Source organism: Polyodon spathula, chromosome 11 (genome assembly GCF_017654505.1).
Source record: "Polyodon spathula isolate WHYD16114869_AA chromosome 11, ASM1765450v1, whole genome shotgun sequence".
NCBI classification, from domain to species: Eukaryota; Metazoa; Chordata; class Actinopteri; order Acipenseriformes; family Polyodontidae; genus Polyodon; species Polyodon spathula.
The window spans coordinates 14,271,526-14,294,101 of NC_054544.1; the positions used below are offsets into that span (position 1 = coordinate 14,271,526).

The following is a 22,576-nucleotide window of genomic DNA, read 5'->3' on the forward strand; positions in this document are numbered from 1 at the left end:
AAGAAACGTGAGGTTGTTAGATTCAAGGTGCACATTGATGTACCAACATTTAAAAATGAAACTATACTTACCACTGTGTTATTAGAGGGATAATCATATGTAAGGTTCTTATAAGGCATTTCTATCACATTGAAGGTGGCTGAAGACTTCAGAGTGTACGAATGGTTTTGGTTTTCATTCTGAAAATAAAAATAAAATCAATGTGCCATCCAACTGTCAATAATATAAGCTACAGCACTTTGAAATTTGAATGAAACATAGGTTGCTTTCTTGGATGCAAAATTTTGAAATAAGGGCATACAGGTTTAGCAAAAAACACATTTGGAAAAACTCAATTTGTTGTCTTATGCTGTAGTCACCTTCATGAAGGTTGCAGCCCACAGTCTCGACCTGATGTACAGGATGGCACTCTTTCCTCTCTCCAAGCGGCCAACCTGGCACTTGATTTTCAGACACTCTGCTTTGCCACAGCCCTGAGTACAAGGAGAAAAAAATAAAGGTTACCTGGCCTAAGAGATTGCCTTCCGATCTAAATATGTACTTCAAATGCCTTGGCTATCCTCTAGGTGAACAGACATAGCTACAGGTACTCAAACTGGAAACATCTACTGTCTGGCAGACATTACAACCCTGACGTTTCCATTATGTGCCTGTAGTACATAACCCCTTAACCCCAGTTTGCCCTTGGGATCTCCTGTCTGTGAAATACAGATTTAGTTTGCCTGTTAATTTAATGTCTGTTCAAGTTTAGTCTAAAATGTAAATATTTATCCACTGTTTGCCAAACTGAACCAGTTTTGAAAATCTTTGTAAACAGTAAAAAAAAGTTTTGGGCTATTATTGTGGTACAGGACAACACTGTAAATGAGATTTTTTTTTAAAAATGTTTCTTAATGCTGGTTCATTCTTCAGACTCCAACATAATTTGTGGTTGGAGTCGAGGGTCCCTGACCCTGTGCAACAGGCCGGAATGATGTCATCCACACTCTTGCGACGTGTGTCTTTTTTTTTTTTAAAAGCCATACAGCCTTTTCTAATGTGTCGCATGTGGTCAGACAACGTTGAAAAATGTCAACATTTGCTGAATGGTGGTATGCTGGTAACCACCATGAAGCAAGACTTTGAGGAACTTTTAATAGAGGTTTGTAAGCATCACATTTATATAACCCCTCACTTAAATTAATATAGAAATGCCCAAACAATAGAAACAGCGTTGGAGTGTATTTCAGAAAAAAAAAGAAAAGGACTAGAGAGAGTGTGAAGCTCATGGCCCCTTTGCTGGGAATTGCCAGCTGCTATGTGCAGTGTGACTGCAAGTCTTTGTGCAGGTGTCACTGGTATCACATGTATATTTTTGCGTTGCAGAACTGGTCCCAATCTGTTTAACAGATCGTCTAACCTTTCAGCTATCATTCTAAACATTTCTTACACGGTCTCTCTAATTAATGTATACCACTCCCCTGTTCGGATTCTCTGTTGATTATGAGGACAAATGTACCAATAACATTGCTTTTGATTTTGTTTTTTTAAATGTCAATTTTTTACAATTACGTCAATGCAGTCTGTATTTAAAAGTATGAACGACAGCTACGCAGTCGAAAGGGCTGTGGCATAATGTGCCCCACATATTGCATTCATCTGTGACAGAATTATGAACCAACCCTTACTAAAAGAAACCAAGTGAAAACCATGAAGCCATACCAACGTTTCCAGCTCCTCTTCGACAGGTCCAAGGTCTCGACGGTTGCGGTTTCTGCCATCATCCCGGGAATCTTCTCTTTTAGTGTCATTCTTTTCTGGAGCTTTAGGCATCTGGGAAACACCCACAGAATTTAAGTTAGTAATGTACTCCCATTTGCCACACATTTTATTCACAGACATATAAAGTGTTAATCTGAGATTGCAAAATAAAAAGGCAAGATTGGGAAATTAATGACTTTCTTCAATTGTCATTTTGCTTTATGCTTTTTACAGTGTAAGAACTGCAGTGAACCGACATGGGAGCTATTGCAAATGCTGTCCATTTTTATTGTAGTGAAGTTCTATTATCAGTCAGTTACTAGGAACCAGACCATCTTGGATGGGCCGAATGTCCCCCTCTCTTTCGTAAAAATTAACAAGGAGGGCAAACAGTCAAATCTGAAGGGGAAACTCCAGAATTAAAGTATTAAAGGGCATTCCCACCATTTAGATTAGTAATACTGCTTGATCAAAGTTTCACTGACATTGTCTAAAACAACTCATTTGAATTTTGTTTTGCTTGTTTGTTTGTTTCCTCTTTAATGTATTATTATTTTAACCCTTGAAGTGTAAGCTCCATCCAGGCTTAAACAAAGTTAACTCAATGTAGCGCCTAGAATTAACAGTAATCCTCAAGATAGTTGGTATTTCCAGATTATGTTTCTAATTAAAACTACTAGAGTATATAGTAGGCTTATTTATACATATTGTGTGTAATAAAATATTGCAACCAGATAGAGGAAAACAACAGCTTTCATCATAACTTACTGTTATATTCAGAGGGTTGATTTCCATATCTGTGGTACATTTCATAGGTCCTTCGATCTCATATTGAATAATATAAAGAAGGGACTCATTTTTGTATTTGTAAGGCCACTCCAGATCTAGTATTGCCTTGCTGAAGGTACTTGGGCCATTGTTTCGTAGCTGCAAATTGAAAACAGGAGTGGTAATATTAGCTACATAAGCTGTACAGATAGAAAATAATACACCTGGTTCTATAACAGGGTCTTTATTAGAAATGATCTCTGATAAAAGTGGAAGAGTGCATTACATTTTTTTTTTATTGATTACCATAAAACAAAATAATCTAAACCAGGGGTCTCCACCCCTGGTCCTGGAGTGCCACAATCCTGCAGGTTTTGTAGGTATCTCTTAATCGTCAACTGCTAAATACCTGGAACACATGGTAATTCTGACCAATTAAGGCAATCATTAAATCAATTAATTTATTAAGGGGTTTGGGTGAAACAAAAACTAGAAGTGTCTGTGTCGCTTTCCAGGGCCAGGGTTGTCTACTCGTGATCTAAACCATAGGTTTCAGAAATCCAATCAACCTGCAATAAGGAGGAAAGGTCTGATGAAAAAGCAAAGCAAACCTCATAGATGTGCTGGACAAGAGGTCCAATATCATCCTCTATCATTGGGTTTTCTTTGGGCTGCCAGTTAGCAATTGGAAGAAAGAGCTGATCAGGGGTGGAAACTCTAGACAGAAGAAACACAAAATGCACCATTAATACACTATGCATACATACATGTTTTTTTTTCTGCAATGGAAAACACCATTGTGTAAATGTTTTTGCTTGTAATAAGTAACATTATAACTAAAACAACAACATTTTATTGAATTGGCCCACCAACTCCCCTCCCTCAGATAAAGCATGTAATCATTAGCTGGCTATCAACTACTACTCATATACACCAATAGTCAAAGCTAAATCATATAGTTTCATTCAAAAAACTGCATAAACACACACAGTTAGACACACAGAAAAGCAAACAAGCAGACGTTCTAGACATACCCTCTTATTTCAACTTTGGCTAGCACAGCAAGAGCAGTCACACTGGATACCATGGGACTGGTGTTATCAAATAAGTTGGAACTGAAACAGATTTTTGAGAATCACACCTATCAATCCATTCACAAAGGAGACATTAGATCAAACTTCATATTTTACTATTTTATACAATATATAACATATAATATCAGTTAACAACTTATGGAAAGAACAAATGGATCACCAGTTAAACACAGATATAATTCTGAGTAAATCTATATTAACTGTGCTGGTTTTCAAGATACGACTGTTGAGAGGCCTGTCATATTTATTTGCTTGGTAGTGATAGTCAGTCAGTTGACGACGCCAGAGTTTAATATAATTCTATAAAAACCCTATGACACTTGAAATTCTTCATTAGTTTAAAGTGCACCAGTGGTCTTTTTCAATCACTATTAACAATTCTATGTGCTCAGTGTCAAAAGAAATTGAAATACAAGGTTACAGCCGGGCCACCAGGTGGCAGTAATGCACTGAAATCTAGCCTTTGACAGCATTGGATGAGATTTTTCTTTTAAGTGTTTACTAGTTTGGGGAAGTGAATGATATGTGTCACTGGAAAGACATGATAAGAAATAGTGTTTTCACAAAGTTATATTATGGTATCTATAGTAATCTACCCTTTCTTTAAAATAATAGTCTTACTCCTGCAATAAACCTGCATACCTCTGGATCTTTAAATCAAACTTCACTGAAGTGTCTTGTTCAGACAGCTGATGAACACTGAATCGCAGACCAGACACAAGCTGCACACAAAGACAAAAAATACAATTAGACATTCATCTAAAAACCATGCGCTTGCGCAGCAGTAAGCTTCTATAGAATTGACACTCTTGTCAGTTCTTATGGTCAGTGCCATGACAAATGGACTACATATATATGGCAATCTTTAATTAATAATTTGATGCCCCAGTCAAACTGAGAATTGAGAGCATTATCATTTATATCTGATCTTTTCATTATCCTATCGCCATGAACAGGGGAGCTGTGGCAAAAGCCATCTCATCTGGACGGCAGCACAGAAAACAGCATCCGTCTAAGAAAACTTTTTCCAAAAGGACATCAGTAAACTAAAACTTGTGGTTATTAAAAAAAAAGACCACCCCAGACATAAATTATATTTACAGATGAACTTCTAATGCATACTGTGTATGCATGCGTTCAGCATCAATTTAACCAAACAAAACAAAACCTTTAAAAAGTTTTTACAAACAGAAAATCTCTGTGGACAAGACATTATATTGCCCACGCATTCAATATTTATATGCGGGGTAAGCAACAGTTAAGACATGATTACCAAAAACTAGCACTTAATAAACACTACATGTATTTTGTGAGGTTTTATACTTACATTTGTTCCTGCTTTCATTGGATTTCCAAGGTCACAGACAACTATACGAGTCTGATTCTCTGTCTTGTATGCACAAGATAGTCTTGCTAACTTCTATGTAAAACAGAGAAATATATATATTTAAATATTTCTAACAATGCCAATCAAATAAATTATTATTTTTTAAATATGCTGCCTTTAGTTTGCTATGCTGAACATTTAATTACATAAATCAAAATTGCACATTTTAGTCTGTCATGTGAATATATATTAAAAGAATATGACAGGGAGGATATACAAACTAGGCCTCAGAACAGTGTTACAACCTGAAGTCGTATAATTTTATTGCACTTAGAGACAGCCAACATATGCGTTCTGTAGTTGTTTCCTAGGGACAAAGGAGTTCTTAGAAATGTTGCAGTACTATTTATTATTATTGTTTCACATATTCTTAATACAACAGTACAAGGGTGAAAGTTGGGTTCCAGACTGCATCTTACCTCACTGTTTCGAACCACACCAATAAAGTCAGCTTGGGGTGGCATATACACATAGAGCTCAGCTTCATAGGCTCCCTCTCCTCTGTTCTCTGCCGTTACCTCAAGTGTCAGGGGGTTGTCATCACCAATGTATATCTGTGTTTGGTCACTAAAAGACAACAAACCCAGAAGCATTAGTGGTTTGCTGAAGATTAGTGTGACGCCTTTGATAGCACTCTTACAATGCATCAGTCTAAAAAAAAAAAGTAAATCTATCAGTTCACCTTTTTACTGACAGCTTCAGCTCTGGTTTACATATATTATCCTCACCACAGTCCAGTAAAATATGAGCCTGTAAAAAGAGATCATAAAACATGTTCAGAACACTCATTTTAGTATTGGGGATGCTAATATACAGAAAGCTGGCTCTTTTTTACTACATGGGTTTCAATTTATTAAATTTAAGAATTTAAAGAAAATATAGAAAATATGACAATATAGTTGTATGTGTTGGTCTCTGGCCGGCGTAATAAAGACAGTGTTAAAACAAGCTTTGCATTAAGCCTTTTCTTAACTGACAGGATATCAGTGTTTTACAGAAAACAATAACACACTGCGAGCGGCACGTACACCTCAATAATAATAACTGCACAACAAAACAACAGGGCTCTACAGTGTGACTAATTAGGTTGCATATGCAACAAAAAATTAAGCGAATGTAATTTTTAATTTAGGCACAAGTGGGCCACTAGAAAGTCCTAAAAGTTTACTATAAAAAATAGAACGTGGATTTTTTTTTTAGCTAACAGTAGAAAACATTTAAAAAAAAAACCAAAAAAAACCCAAAAAACGCAACAGACTTAATGTACTCTGGGGATGTAGTTTATATATATATATATATATATATATATATATATATATATATATATACACACACACACACACACACACACGGGGGGGGGGGGGAGAGAGAGGGAGAGAGAGAGGAGAGAGAGAGAAACACACTGTATATAAAACAAAGACAATTATCATTGACTCCAGTTTCTCCAGTTTAGCAGAGATCCACCATGCACTAATGAGGCATACCTGCTTGGTGATATTAGCTGGAGTAAACTGGTCCAAAATTGGCAAGAGACCGGTTTTATCTGCAGCGGTTTTATAATCCAAGCTGTATTCCATGAAGATAGTGATTGGCGTAATTTTGTCTCTGAACTCTGTCTCATCCTACAACAAGGGAAACAAAAAAAATACATGTAAGTAACAAAGAGAGTAACACATTAATGCAGTTTCATAAACAAAAATATGTACCGAATCTATAGGTCAACAGCCCAACAGACAGGTGCCAATACACTTTCCATACATATTAAAAAGAAAATGTGCTCCCTTAAAACTAAAGACAGATAACCAGAAGTTATCCAGTAGTAAAGAAGATAGCAACTTCCTGCCTATGTTCCTATGTTAATATTCACAATGTGACTAAGGAGTTTCTCACCTCCCTTTCTACACAATAGGAATATAAAATGTATTAATTGTATTGCCGACAGTTATTTTTGATGATGCCTGTGCCATCCTGCATACTGCAAAGTATAGATGGAAACTGTATTCTGCATCTGCATCAGTATCCAGAATATGCAGTCAGATTGGAGAATCCCATAAACTACTAATATACTTAACAACCTACCAACATTCTCTCTGGCCTACAGATACAGTACACATGGCTTTAGTTCTAGTCACTCAAAATAAAGCCAAAAAACATTAAAAACCTACTCGTAAATAAGCATCCAGTTCTTCACAGGCAGGTCCCTTTCCGTTTGTTACAGACATGTTTTTTGTATGGGAGGACAGCCTGTTGTGTAGGAACAGTACCCTCTTTATAGCTCCTTTCTGTTTGAGTTTGTCTAAAAGTAACACCACCTGAAAATCTAGAAAAAGGAAGACGTAATTTCAGTTTATAAACAGAATGTGATCATAGTTTTGTTTATTAAGCAATTATCTTTTCTTTTTTCAACATTTGTTTTTTTCAGTCGAGAACTGATTTCCCACCTCATACTTTCATAAAAAAAAGTTTCAGTTCTCTTTTACAAAATATATCAAAGCTGCGACAGTTACAGTGGGAGATTGCAATAAGCTTCCAAACATGATGTACCAAAGGGTACAAGTATATTAAATTGTCATAAAAATGTTGTACTACATTTTTTTGTTCTGTGTAAAATGTGAATACTCATCTGGGTATATTTTTTTTTGTAGGAATAATTACACATTGTATCTGAAACACATGTGGTCATAAAAGTGTAACCACTTTAGGGTAAATGTATTTTAACCTGCCCTGTCATTTTTAAAAACAAAGATTATTTGGTCATTTAGTTATGTCTTTTACAGAAATGTTTAATGCTGTCTACAAACAAAATGGTTGGCTTCTGATAACTACATTTAATGTGGCACAACCTGCATCTGTTAGCTATTGTAGGCCACTCCACAGTTTTGTTTAACGACCAGATATATTGCCATTGTCTGCACCTTGTCTGCATACATCCACCATTACCAGAGCCCTCTGACAAAAAAAAAGAACACACAAAAACACAGTTTACAAGATGAAGTAAACAAACACACTTTACAGCAACTTACTGAGGGTGCTGGGGGCTCCTTTCCCACTTGCCTTTAAGCAGAATTTTACACTAAAACTGTAACAAATCAAGAAAACAAGATTAAAGGTCTTCCATTCAGCAGATTCCATTAAAGACTTTGTTTTCCGTGGATAATACATTTGAAAAATGCCCACTTATCCATGTTGATCTACAGCATATGTAGACTTCAGACATTGTCTTATATCATCTTATAAATGTAAACATTTAGTCTGACATTATGTGGGTGTTTGTATCTGCAGTACAGTAGGTCAAAATCTTTTCTTCGTATGATGATGTAAGAAAAGGTTGTTCTGGGCTAATTCCTTTATAAAAAAAATGCAACTTATATAGAGAATGTGTGTATTTTTCCATCAACCTTAAAGATATAGCAACTTTAAATTCAGGATGCTTTATCAGCACACAGTTTGCTAACAATATTGTTCAGAAACTGCTTTGGCCAGCCAAGAGCCCAAACAATAGCTCTGTAAGAGATGCCCAGAAGTTCTCGTGACCAGAGCTCAATTTAATTGTACTGGCAGGCACTGTTAGATATGGTAATACCGAGTATAACTTTTTTTTTTTCACGATGCTAGCAAAAAGAGATTTTTAAGTTGGAATAAGTGTATCAGAAAAGGTGGTACAATACGTGGCCGCCTAGATACTCTATTATTAAAATACCCTTGTACTGGCAAGCTCAAGAATCTCTGCCTAGTATAATATGGAATCAAAGCACCCCACTTATCCTTTCTTAATCAAAATAAAGATGAACAACTATGCACACTGTTTTTTATTATTTAAATTATACAGCAGTTACCTTTTTAAAAACATGCACAAAAGCCATCCTTTTATATCCACTTACAGCGAGCACTATGAACAATGACTGCAAAGAATGCTAACGTGCCGCCTACACAGCAGGATTAAAGCAAACAGTGTGAGTCACTGGAAAGTCTCTGTGGTTCTGCTGTCATGGGTCCTAGGGGATAAACCAATTCAGCATAATAATAGCACAGACATTGATACTTAACAGCTGGCCATCTAAATCAGGGTCGCACCGGAGGCAGCACATCGAACAAAAGACATTACACTCAGGCAGGTCTCTACTACATGCAGCTTTTAAAGTACACTATATTAGGTCTATTAATTTCCACATTTATCTGAGAACTAGTCCCTTGGCTGCAAATCTCTTGGTTGCCAGTCTCTTTCAACACACTGAACATGTGGTTTGACCCTGTGCAGGCATTCTTTTCCGAAATCAACTTCACTTTAGTTTTGCTTACCAAGATACTGTAATGGAGGAACCAGGCAAAGTGCACTGTTTCTCATCTGGGTTGAGGATTGGAGGGGTGATATCCAAGGTGGCATTAACACTGATAACTGGCCTAGCTCTGTTAACAGCAACAAAGAATACGATAATAATACATTTACAAAAGCAAATACACTACAAAGTTAGCTTTATCAAATACAATTTAGAGATACATTTTAGAATGTATTTACAACAGACAGCCCCAACATGTTTTCCTGAGAACGGTGTTACTGTGTTTTTCTGGAAGTACATTATTTTAGCTTGTGTTTGTTCCACTTTGTCTGGTTAAGTATATCACCAGGAACCCTCCAGGAACAGATACTACAGCTCCTACCCCACCACCCCACACTCCATTTTCAGGATATAAAATGTGTATTATTTATTTAAGTTAAACCTTAAAAGGAAAGTAAAGCAGACAGACAATATCGGCTAATGCATTCATTGTTGTTTTCAGTAAAAAAAAATATTACAGAAAAATCAGAAGAACAACTAAAAGGTTGTGAAAACTTACAGCAGAATATAAGATTTGTGCTTACCTGTACAGGACAGCTTTATCAGCTCCGAAAACACCGACAATCAGATCTATACACAAAAAAAAATCAGTCCTCTATTATGTGGTTTTAAATGTACTGTTAGGTCTAAACGGAGTTGGCACGTCGAGTGTGAAAAAACACTATGGGTACAGCTTTCTTTTTTTAGTTCACTATTGTTTCTGTAAACTTATTGAATAAAGGGGGCTGTGACTGTTTTATAAATGTAGTAATAGTTCAAGACTTAGTGCATATGTTGTGTAAGAGACAGAGATGCATAAAAAAATCAGCCTGACCTTTAAAATACACAACTAACACAAACTGTTGTCAGCAGTGTTTGTTGAAAAATGTTTTGTGAACTGCAAATTTGAAGAGAGTTTAAAAATGTATTTTAATGAAATCTTAAGAAAAGATTCCTTAAACAGTCCTTTAAGTGAATGTTGTGAATACAGCTCTGTATTTCTATATTTCAAAAAGACCAATACACTAATATACAGGGTGATCAGAAAGTTAGTTTACCACATCAACGCACCATATCTAATGTGGTAAACTATCTTAGCGTGCATGTTCTTAATTATGAATAACACCTTTTCTACCTTACATACAATAACAGTTTTTCTTGTTACAATTTATCACACATTTCAAAAGACAAAGAGGTTAATCTCTCACTAAGATGCAGTACCTGGGTATCCATTCAGATCTATATCTGTGGCTCCATGCATGGAGTATCCAAAGCTGGGAGGCATGCTGGTGGAAGCCCATCTCCCTTCCAGGACCTGGGAGTGTGTTGGGTTCAGTCCTGAAGCGCGTCCATTGTAGATGTAGACAAGACCTTGGTTGTCTGACCCTCCATAAGGAGCAGCAATTGCAATATCTAAAAAGAGGAAAGGGTCACGCACATTTCTTTTAAAGTAGTATAATGAGATTTGCAATATTCTTATTTTAAAAGAGACACTACACAGAATAATTTGATTTTTTTACAAACCATTACAAAGGGCACAGTTTGGAAACATTTTTAGAAAAATGCATATATTAAACAAAGAATGTGGAGAGTTATTTTAACATTTTGAATTCAATTAAGGCATCATCAATCTCCACGTTCACTTTATTTAATGCATGACATTTTTTCACCGCTAAAAGTAAATTAATTATTGTGTTTCAAGCAACTGTCAACCTGCAAAGTACATTAAAAAATAGAATTACAAATCAAACAGAACCAAATTAATTCCTAAAAACATCACATTTTAACGTGCGTCAGTGAATTTAATTTTGACCCACTATTGTTCTAGCCTCCTTTCCAACAGAAAATATAATACCATTAAAGCCGTCAAGATCGAGGTCCCCGAGGGGTGCAACGCAGCTGCCAAATCTAGCATAGATGTCAGAGCCTGTCAGCTTCTGTGTTTTCTTTGTGAAGGAGACTGGGCTGTCCCTCAGATAGATGTACACCTGACCAACCTCTCGGAGCTTCCCATCAGACCCACGGTCCATGAAGAGAGGGGATCCACTAAAGAGATCTGCAAGACTGAAAAGAAAGCAGCTACCATGAGGAACATAGCAGCTTTACAGGCCTAGCTAATAAATGTTTGTGTGAAGGTACACCTTTATCTGCCTTTATAGACATCTAGATGTAACATCTAGTACAGGGGTCTAGCTGACAAACACTTGGATATGTTTAATTGTGTAATGTTTCCTGCATTAATGTCGCATTATGGTCAATAGAAACATTGATGTGAATAATCTTACAACAACTCACTATCATCTGCACTACAGTCCAGCATTGCTACACCAAAATCTTAAAACAGCAGGCTCGGAAAAGGACGTTAAAATATATATTTTTTTTTAATAACATTTCTTTATTTACTGTTGCTGCCTCTTTCCTTGCTCCGTTTACAGCTGAAATTTCACAATGGATGACTCTTTCAAGAAGTATTTAGTCTTTTAAATATTCATCACTATTTTAAAGAATCCTAAGTTCACCCCAGAGACTGCGACTACACTGAGAAATGGAACAGCTTATCGTTCGAGTTATGTGAATTAAACGTAAGCGCCTTTCACCTGGAAGAAAACAGCTTACTTACCCATCATTATTAATATCAACAGCAGCAACAGAATGCCCGTAGTAAGCTGCCATCTGTAAAACATTTTTTCTTAAAAGACTTTTCTATACAAAAACAAAAAAAAACTCCAATATATTTCTATAAAAGGGACTAACTGGTTTATATTACAGCACTTTCAAAACAATCCCTTGGTTAAATAAGATTTACACTCGCTTCTGACAACCCACCCATACCCTCTTAGTCTTTATCCAATGTTGCTTGCCCTAAAAGCCAAACAAGGTTCTTGACAAACAATTCACCATTTACATTTTTTTTTTCACAATTCTTCATCTTTTTGTAGCAAGCTGCACAGAAAAGCAGAGCACGATTAACCAATATAAACAACATGTCCGTTATGTAAACATGCCTATAACTCCACTAACTCCTACACTCTCGGTTACATCTCAGTATTTATTTTATCAGGGTAGATTTTTTTAAAAATACATATTTAGACAAGATACAGTAAATACCATTTGTTTTAGGTTTGATTTCCAAAAGAACCATGCAAACAGCAGCATTATTAAGGAAAGCAAAATTTCCATGAAGAAATTCAATGAACAGGAAGTATACCATTTGGTTTTACTGTTCCTTGGATACGTTAGTTATTCATTTGTATTTATTATTATTTTATTATTGTTTAGAGGGTTCTCAAGGCTTACAAAGCACACTAAGAACCCTGGTACTATCTCCTTCTTATAGTCCTTTTATGGAAAGCATTGTACACTTTCTGGAAAGGGATTATTTTACTTGACAATGCTGCCTGTTTAAACACACACTTCACATCTTGCAATCTAGCCTTTAACCAATTATAATTGTATTAATTGGCAGAGCACTCATCTATGATTGGTAAATTAAGTGTGATTTGTTGACCAAACACAGCAAACAGTTCTTTATACTGCAAATAGTGATTTTAAAAACACACTTTCAATTCTTTTATATATATATATATATATATATATATATATATATATATATATATATATATATATTAATATATTACTGGACGTCAGTCACTGCAGTTCGGTCTTTCATAAGTTATTATGCAAGCAAACAGGTCTGCTAGCCTGGCAGCCGAAGAAAGGTGAGGAGTATGCAAGATCTTGATAACAAACAAGGCTGGGTTGCTTAAAATGAGGCAATTTTGTCTAACACAGGATTAAAGTTGACCCAAGGCACAGGGAGCATTTTTGGCAATGACCCATTAGCTGTAAGCACTCAGCTAGCCAGGAAGACAATGAGGCTGAACAAGAAAATCACTTGGGATCCCACACCAACTGCTGCTGCCCCACCTCTCTTAGCCAAAAGCACTGCACATCTCCAGATGGAATTTCCATGTTTAGTCACTATCCTGCTCACAGTAATAACTGTACTAACTGTGTTTTGCTAAAGTTCATAATAATACACTCCCCTGCCAAAATGCTTCAAACCCAACCACCATAAACTTGAACGCTGACTTTGCTTATTGTTTACCCTTCAGCTTCTCTGAAAACGATGCTGCCAAAGTGGACTTTAATTAGTTCCAGATGTGGTGGTGGGTTTAGGACACGAACTCCTAGCTAGCAAATAAATACCTTTAAAAAGTAAGCATATTTCAAGTGCAAACTAAGATGCTGACAATAATTGTGTGTGTGTGTGTGTGTGTGTGTGTCATACACACACACACACACACACACACACACACACACACACACACACACACACACACACACACACACACACACACACACACACACACACACACACACACACACACACACACACACACACACACACACACACACACACACACACACACACACACACACACACACACACACACACACACACACACAGCTCTGGAAAAAATTAAGAGACCACTGCAAAATTATCAGTTTCTCTGGTTTTACTATTTATAGGTATGTGTTTGGGTAAAATGAACATTTTTGTTTTATTCTATAAACTACTGACAACATTTCTCCCAAATTCCAAATTAAAATATTGTCATTTAGAGCATCTATTTGCAGAAAATGACAACTGGTCAAAATAACAAAAAAGATGCAGTGTTGTCAGACCTCGAATAATGCAAAGAAATTAAGTTGATTCATTTTTAAACAACACAATACTAATGTTTTAACTTAGGAAGAGTTCAGAAATCAATATTTGGTGGAATAACCCTGATTTTCAAGCACAGCTTTCATGTGTCTTGGCATGCTCTCCACCAGTCTTTCACATTGATGTTGGGTGACTTTATGCCACTCCTGGCGCAGAAATTCAAGCAGCTCGGCTTTGTTTGATGGCTTGTGACCATCCATCTTCCTCTTGATCACATTCCAGAGGTTTTCAATGGGGTTCAGGTCTGGAGATTGGGTTGGCCATGACAGGGTCTTGATCTGGCGGTCCTCCATCCACACCTTGATTGACCTGGCTGTGTGGCATGGAGCATTGTCCTAATGGAAAAACCAATCCTCAGAGTTGGGGAACATTGTCAGAGCAGAAGGAAGCAAGTTTTCTTCCAGGACAACCTTGTACTTGGCTTGATTCATGCCAAAGCTGCCCGATTCCAGCCTTGCTGATGCACCCCCAGATCATCACAGATCCTCCACCACATTTCACAGTGGGTGCGAGACACTGTGGCTTGTAGGCCTCTCCAGGTCTCCGTCTAACCATTAGACGACCAGGTGTTGGGCAAAGCTGAAAACTGGACATCAGAGAAGATGACCTTACTCCAGTCCTCTATGGTCCAATCCTTATGGTCTTTTGCAAACCTCAGCCTGGCTCTTCTTTGCTTTTCACTGATGAAGGGCTTTTTTCTAGCTTTGCAAGACTTCAGCCCTGCCCCTAGGAGCCTGTTTCGAACCGTCCTCGCCGTGCACTTCACCCCATTCTTTTTGTAGGTCACTTGATGTCATCCTACGGTTGCTGAGTGACATTCGAATGAGTTGGCGGTCATCCCGGTCAGCGGAGAGTCGTTTTCGCCCTCTGCCGGTCTGTAGCTTTGTTGTCCCCAATGTGTGCTGCTTGACCTTGTTCTTATGAACCGCCGTCTTTGAAATTTTAAGGATGGAAGCAACCCGACGCTCAATGTATCCCTCTGCCAGTAAAGCCAGAATTGAACCCTTCTTTTCCTCACTCAAAACTTTCCTTTTCAACTCTTTGGGCATGGTCAATAGTTATTTTTTGATTCCAGTTACTTTTGAGGTACTAATAGCACTGTTTTGCCATAGTGATGACCACAGGAGAGGTTTTTATACTTTTCCTCGTTAAATAAGATTTGGTTCAGGTGATCCCCTAATCAGTACCTCATTCAGTAGAATGAGGTGTGCCTGTGTTGGAATTCAACAGACACTGGAATGGAATGGCTGCCATACATGCAGAGATGCTGATTTAAGAAAAACATTTAAAATATTTTATTTTTAAACATTGGAACTCAAAATCAATTATTGTAAGGTGACACTGGTTTTATGTTAAGAAAAATAAAAAACTGAAATATCTTGCTTGCATAAGTATTCAACCCCTGTGCTGTGGAAGCTCCCAGTTTGTACCGATGAAAGAATTTGCCCTAACGAGGACACAATTACCTTACCATTGGCCTCCACCTGTGAACCATTAAAGTTGCTTTCACATTTTCTGGATAAAAACCCCACTGTTGAAGGATCATTGGTAAGGCTGTGAATCTGAAGGAAAATGAAGACCAAAGAGCATTCTACAGAAGTCAGAGATAAAGTAATGCAAATGCATAGATTAGGGAAAGGGTACAAAATAATATCCAAGTGTTTGAATATCCCAGTGAGCACAGTTGGCTCAATAATCAGGAAGTGGAAGCTGCATCACACCACCCAGGCACTGCCAAGAAAAAGCCGTCCCTCAAAACTCAGCGCTCAAACAAGAAGGAGACTTGTGAGAGAAGCCACAGAGAGGCCAATAATCACTTTGAAGGAGCTACAGAGTTCAGTGGCTGGGAGTGGAGTAATGGTGCACCAGTCAACCATATCAAAAGCTCTGCATAACACTGGCCTGTATGGGAGGGTGGCAAGAAAGAAGCCGTTACTCAAAAAGTACCATCTGAAAGCACGTCTGGAGTTTGCCAGAAAGCATGAGAGTGACCCAGCTGCAATGTGGGAAAAAGTTTTGTGGTCAGATGAGACCAAGATAGAGCGTTTTGGCCAAAACTCAAAGCGCTACGTGTGGCGCAAACCTAACACTACCCATGCCTCAAGACACACCATCCCTACAGTGAAGTATAGTGGTGGCAGCATCATGCTGTGGGGATGCTTCTCATCAGCAGGGACTGGGCATCTTGTTACAACTGAAGGAAGAATGGATGGAGCAAAATACAGGAAAATACTGCAAGAGAATCTGCTTCAGTCCGCTACAAAAATTAAGCTTGGGAGGAAATTCACCTTTCAGCAGGACAATGATACCAAGCACAAGGCCAAAGCAACATTGGAGTGGCTCAAGAACAAAAAGGTGAATGTCCTACAGTGGCCCAGTCAAAGTCCTGATCTCAATCCCATTGAGAATCTGTGGCACTATTTGAAAATTGCAGTCCACAAGTGTCGTCCAACCAACCTGAACAACCTGGAGCAAATCTGCCAAGAAGAATGGGCCAAAATCACTCCGACACTGTGTGCAAAGCTGGTACATACTTACCCCAAAAGACTTAAAGCTGTTATTGCAGCAAAAGGTGGCTCTACCAAATATTAATGTGTAGGGGTTGAATACTTATACAAGCAAGATATTTCAGTTTTTTATTTTTCTTAACAATATTTCCCAACATAAAACCAATGTCACCTTACAATAATTGATTTTGAGTTTCAGTGTTTTAAAATAAAATATCAAACGGAACGAAATTTCAATGTACCATTTGTAATTCAGTAATATGAGAGAATTGGTCAGGGGTCTGAATACTTTTGCAAGGCACTGTGTATATTTTATTATATATATATATATATATATATATATATATATATATATATATATATATATATATATATATATATATATATATATATATATATATATATATATATACACACATTTTACACAAACACATTCATTTGCAAAAACCTGTAATAGGCGAGTGTTATAATTGTTATCTGACCTCGCCGCGTCTGATTGAACGAGAGGCACGGTTTAACGAGGGACTCCATAGTTGTGCCACTGAAAATTGTCACCTGAAAATAAATAAATATTTAAATTGAAAGTCCTACCCTTTTAAAAAGAACAGGTATATTAATTTTGTTAAAAAAAAATAAAAAATTATTCTTACATAACCAAGAGCTCGAGCTCCTCTGGGAACACCAGTCACAAAATCTGTGATGAAAGAGGGAAAAAAAACCCCAAAACTTTGAATAACAAAAAAAAAAAACCCTGCAAATCTCACACATACTGTAAACACATAGCTAATGCAACTGCATTTTATTACTCTTGATATTTATTTTACTTTGGATATTTATTTTTTTCACATACCAGAGCACTGCATATAGATACTATTTAAACTGGCTTGCAGGTAGCTTTGGGGCAGCAGGTAAAAACAGAATTATTTAAATAATGTATTAATATAAATTTGTTTACCTGACCTTGTTAGTTATTTAACAAATACATTAATTTATATATTACAAACGTAATTGTGAATATATCAAGATTAGTTCAAATTCTTACCATCTATTCCATCGCCATTAAAGTCTGCAACAGCTATTGAATAGCCTAATAATTTAAAGGAAACAAGACATCAAGAGATTAGATTTTTTAAAATATAGCCAAACAGATTCATATGCAAATAATAAAGACTTCTTAAGCATTCTTCAGCAGCATATGAACAAATGAAGCGTTATAAGATCACTTACCTAAGTAGCTGTCATCAAATGCAGCACTTGCTGGCTTGGTAGTCAGCTGACTGTCATACGTTGTGTAATAGGAATTCTTATTATATTTATTCACAATCTGAGGAATCAGATCAGAAATCAGTTGACCTGTGGAAATGTAAATTCAGTCTCAGTTGACAATGCAGCACAACTTTAAATGATTTGTCACAGAGGATCATTTCTGGTACTCTGTTCCAAAATTGCTTCACTCATCTTCCATCACTGAGCCAAACTTCATCCCCATAAGTTACTGTCTGTGGTACAATACATGCCAAATCACTATAGTATAGGCTTATGCAAATATAATCAGAAGCAGAAGAGCCACACAATTTACGAACTGCAAAAAGCAGCATTTTGGGGCTTTTCAGTAGTGCAAAAGTCAACCACCATTTATTTAAAAAGTCATTGTAGGTTGCTAGCAGATCTTTTTACATGCCTTACCTTGCCAGTAAAAACTACCAGGCCCTCCAACAACAACGCGATTGTCCTGTCAAAGAAAGAAAAAGAGTATGACAGATTTTCAGTTACAACACATTTTGTATGTATTTACTTTATTAGATATGGTATCTAGATGAATTGAGAATGTAAGCGTGACATAAGGACTGTACTTCAAGACACACAGGCATCTCCTATCCACAGATTCTGATACGCTCAATAGGCGCAACATACCACAAAACCATACAGAAACGTACAACCAGTAAAAATAACACAGTTCAGTTTACTTTAAATATCTCATACCTTTACAAAGTCAATGCTAAATCCTGCCTGACAAAAACCTTGTCCTTCTGGATTGTTTTTATCTGAAAAAACAAAAACAAAACATGTTAAAAAACATGGTAAGCAGGGTCTGCATGACTGTACCATGGGGTGCCCACTCCTTGTGTATATTTATTTTATGAAAAGCCTGTCTTGTAATATGTAGTCGGCGTGGATGAGGTTGAATCCCCATCCCGATAAAAGCTTACGGGAATGTGGCTGGGGTCTTAATAAGGTAACTGTTTAATGGGTAATTCAGGCTCCAGCCACAGAATATAAAAGACCCACTCCAGCTCACTGAGGAGGAGAGAGTTTAGAGGAGTTGAGAGTGACAGCAAGAGTGAACGCTACAAGTGAGAGATCCAAAAAGGTACTGGCTTATACCAATATCATTACTGTTTGTGTTTATTTTACTTTAGCCAATGAGTCGTTTGTTTTTGACAGTGTTATTTGCATAAATCTTTTATTATTAAATACGAGCGCAGCAGAACCATTTTGCTCTGTACAACCTGTGTTTTTGTTTCATTCCCCTGGTCTGATGTCACCCACACACCAACCAGGCCATTTTTGTGAAATGGTCATTTTGAGGAACACATAAATACAGGAAATGGTGACATTTGGGGTTATTATTAATTTAAACACTATCTCCCAAACTCATTATCCCTGCCAAACCATTGCAGAATCTTATGAGCGATTAAGTGCTCAACCCTAATTTGAATTTCATCATATTTATGTGTAATCAATGCATTATGTAAAAAATCCATATCAGCCTCTAACAAATAAGGAGTTAATGTCTTGTTATGCACAACATTTTACAATCTTGGTTAATCCAGACCTTGCGAGCACAAAGAACATAGAAATGTATAGGAGCCTAGCATAACGCATTTTCACACCAACAACCTGTAAAAAAAACAAAACCACCAACAAAATCCTGATTATATAGATTGGATCAATCATGTAATCAAACTATAGCTTAAGAAATCTTACCTGTTCTGCAAGGTGAATACTCAACAACGGTGTCCCCCTTTTTTAGGTAGCAGGTCCCCACAGGCTCTCTTTCTGCTGTCCCAAATGTTCTCCATTGGTAGAGAGGAGCACAGGCCTGAGGAAATAACATTTTATGGATTACCTTGCTTATTCAACCAGAATATAAAATCAAGTTTGACACTGGTATACATTTTCTTTATTGATTCTTCAATATTATTACGTGCTACAGTAAAAAAAGTACAAAACAGTGCAACGCCTGCTGCTGGGTTGTTATTTATAGACCAAATAAGTCCTGTCCCCCCTTGCCCCTTAATAATCTTTATAAAGTTGTCTGGCTCCAAAATAAAGAAGACCGAAAGCTTCAAAGCATCTAAGAAAGCGTAAAAAAAAAGGACAGCAAAGAGTAGACTTACCAAAATCTGATCACCTTTAGATCTCACAGTGGCTCCAAACCACTGGTTAGATTTGAACTCCATCTGCTCACCATTTGTATTGTATCGGTCATCTACAGGATGAAATCAAACAGGAATTTAAAAGATTTCTCAAAACTTAAAATTCATTATAAAATCAAGAAACTGCAGTTTCTGCGAACAAATATCAAGGCATCTCTGTGGCAATTTCTAATCTGATATAATAGTTTGTAAAAATGAAGTAAAACAGATATGTGAACACGAACTTTACCATTAATGTGGCCGCGAAAGCGATATATTTACTGGATTGAAGAGTACAAAAACCTACTGTCTTACACAATAGAAACGTATAGTCACATGCCCTCAATATAACAGTCATATTAGGCCAGAGCTCAGTGTCATGGATGGTGCAGGGTTACAGATGCAGATTTTGTAAAATAATGAGGAGATGATTTTTAAAGGGTATAAAAAAAGTTATTTTTTCTTGCAACACAACACCCATGATTGAACTTCAAACTGAGTATCACAGAATACAGTCTGGAATGCATAAAGTCACACAACCCTGATCAAAGAGCCATTAGACTTTGTCCAAGGACTGAAAATATGAACCTGCAAGCTTTAAGATATACAGTATCACCAGCTATAGTAATGACATGCAAACCCCCCTCACATGGATGCTTAGTGACAGGTACACTACTAGTTTTAGCAGCAATAGTGATCTGCTATCACCGTTTCAAATGATAGATACTTGATGAGGTTTTATTTTTTAGTAGTTGTTGGTACAGCTGTTGTACCATTTAAAGTTCTATAAAATACACAAGTAAATAGAATTTATTTAGCTATGGCATACGATACATTTAAAGTAATACCAGTGTGTTCTCTGGTGTAATAACTGTATACCAGAGAATAAAACGTTCAGATATTATGACACGTATCCCAAGTTTTGCTATACAAATTATATGAAAATGGACACTGTGTGGGGCTCGCTGCTCGTTTTGTACATGAAGATGGACACTGTGTGGGGCTCGCTGCTCATTTTGTATATATGAAGATGGACACTGTGGGGCTCGCTGCTCGTTTTGTACATGAAGATGGACACTGTGTGGGGCTCGCTGCTCGTTTTGTACATGAAGATGGACACTGTGTGGGGCTCGCTGCTCGTTCTGTATATGAAGATGGACACTGTGTGGGGCTCGCTGCTCGTTTTGTATATGAAGATGGACACTGTGTAGGGCTCGCTGCTCGTTTTGTATATGAATATGGACACTGTGTGGGGCTCGCTGCTCGTTTTGTATATGAAGATGGACACTGTGGAGCCTCTATCTGACCTGTTAATTTAAAGTTCACTAAACCAACCAAATGCATCTGGGAATAAATGTTTATTTTACCTGTTTTGTTCTAAATTTATAACCGTGTTAATTTTTTGGACTGGTAAGTTCACATCAGGACTAGCAAGTTTCAAATTATATATATAATATATATATATATATATATATATATATATATATATATATATATATATATATATATATATATATATATATAGATAGAGAGAGAGAGAGAGAGAGAGAGAGAGAGAGAGAGAGAGAGAGATAGATAGATAGACACACACACACACACACACACACACACACACACACACACACACACACACAGTGAATTCAATAAGTGTTGACTGAAGCAGATTATTACTTACTCCAGGCTAAAGTGTCTCTTTAGTATTCTAAAGCTCATTAAAATGTTAAAGCATGAGGAATCAATTCCATATGAAGTATGATCTGCGACACAACATCGCATCATGAACCTATCTTTTTCCTTTTTTTTTTTTTTAAACAATTACCTAAAGGCTTTCTAAGGATAATACAAAACAGGAACCTGCTTTTCCAACCTGCCTACGCATCAACAATATCCCTTCCTGCAGTGTGTGGAATTGAGTTTATATGCAACTTGATGCTGGCCAAAGGCAACAAACCACTGTGCAAAAGTGCTGAGTCTCTGCTTCTGGTCTCTGGCTTGATGGGAGATGTTTGTTGGTTGTATTGCAATTTCTCAGCAGGATTACGTAAACCAAAATAAATTTTATTTTTTGGAAGTTCTCCTTTATCCCAAAGTAAAACAACCGTATTGTAATAGCTACATTTAAATTGTCATGTTATTGTAATATACTGAACAAAAATGTGTGCTTCATAGTATTCTTTTTGTAGCACTATACTGCAGTTTATGAGATCCATCCATAACTTAAAAACCCTCAATCAAAAAGATAAAAAAAAAAAAAACCTGTGTAAGTGTGCTGATGAAAGATATACGATCATCAACAAATGGCTGGACCAGTGAATCTTACTGAATTGTTTTTGTTTCAGGGTTTTTTTACTTGATAGTTTTCCACAGTATGGCTGTCAGGTTCCTTATTTGTTTTAGTCCCAGAGCTTCAAAGAAAGGCACAGTTCTGTGTTTTAAAGAATGGCCACTTTTGTCCAAAATATTTCTTTCAAAATAATTTATAGGGTTTAAAACATCTCGTTTTTGGTTATGAAAGTGGTGATTACCTTATGAAGCAGTTTTTTTTTCACTTTTAGAAATGAACTATTTAATGAATAAACACTGTACTAGATACTGTAGGTCTTAAATCATGTTTGA

The 22,576-nt window shown here is 36.8% G+C and overlaps 1 protein-coding gene across 1 annotated transcript in view; it reads right to left on the reverse strand.

Moving 5' to 3' along the window:
* LOC121322994 (integrin alpha-V-like) overlaps positions 1 to 22,576 on the reverse strand; it is a 32,406-nt gene that overhangs the window by 4,557 nt on the left and 5,273 nt on the right. Inside the window, exons 3-29 of the mRNA XM_041263693.1 lie at positions 19,943 to 20,034; positions 19,530 to 19,644; positions 18,525 to 18,586; positions 18,228 to 18,273; positions 17,769 to 17,894; positions 17,584 to 17,628; positions 17,192 to 17,235; positions 17,053 to 17,096; positions 15,519 to 15,537; positions 11,926 to 11,978; positions 11,161 to 11,369; positions 10,527 to 10,718; positions 9,851 to 9,896; positions 9,289 to 9,396; positions 8,013 to 8,068; positions 7,155 to 7,309; positions 6,474 to 6,611; positions 5,672 to 5,739; positions 5,409 to 5,556; positions 4,930 to 5,022; positions 4,245 to 4,324; positions 3,543 to 3,623; positions 3,120 to 3,225; positions 2,509 to 2,667; positions 1,702 to 1,812; positions 360 to 473; positions 72 to 179 (exon numbers count right to left, since the gene is read on the reverse strand). Coding sequence (XP_041119627.1) covers positions 72 to 179; positions 360 to 473; positions 1,702 to 1,812; positions 2,509 to 2,667; positions 3,120 to 3,225; positions 3,543 to 3,623; positions 4,245 to 4,324; positions 4,930 to 5,022; positions 5,409 to 5,556; positions 5,672 to 5,739; positions 6,474 to 6,611; positions 7,155 to 7,309; positions 8,013 to 8,068; positions 9,289 to 9,396; positions 9,851 to 9,896; positions 10,527 to 10,718; positions 11,161 to 11,369; positions 11,926 to 11,978; positions 15,519 to 15,537; positions 17,053 to 17,096; positions 17,192 to 17,235; positions 17,584 to 17,628; positions 17,769 to 17,894; positions 18,228 to 18,273; positions 18,525 to 18,586; positions 19,530 to 19,644; positions 19,943 to 20,034 — 2,618 coding nt within the window. The remainder of the gene's footprint in view (positions 1 to 71; positions 180 to 359; positions 474 to 1,701; positions 1,813 to 2,508; positions 2,668 to 3,119; positions 3,226 to 3,542; positions 3,624 to 4,244; positions 4,325 to 4,929; positions 5,023 to 5,408; positions 5,557 to 5,671; positions 5,740 to 6,473; positions 6,612 to 7,154; positions 7,310 to 8,012; positions 8,069 to 9,288; positions 9,397 to 9,850; positions 9,897 to 10,526; positions 10,719 to 11,160; positions 11,370 to 11,925; positions 11,979 to 15,518; positions 15,538 to 17,052; positions 17,097 to 17,191; positions 17,236 to 17,583; positions 17,629 to 17,768; positions 17,895 to 18,227; positions 18,274 to 18,524; positions 18,587 to 19,529; positions 19,645 to 19,942; positions 20,035 to 22,576) is intronic.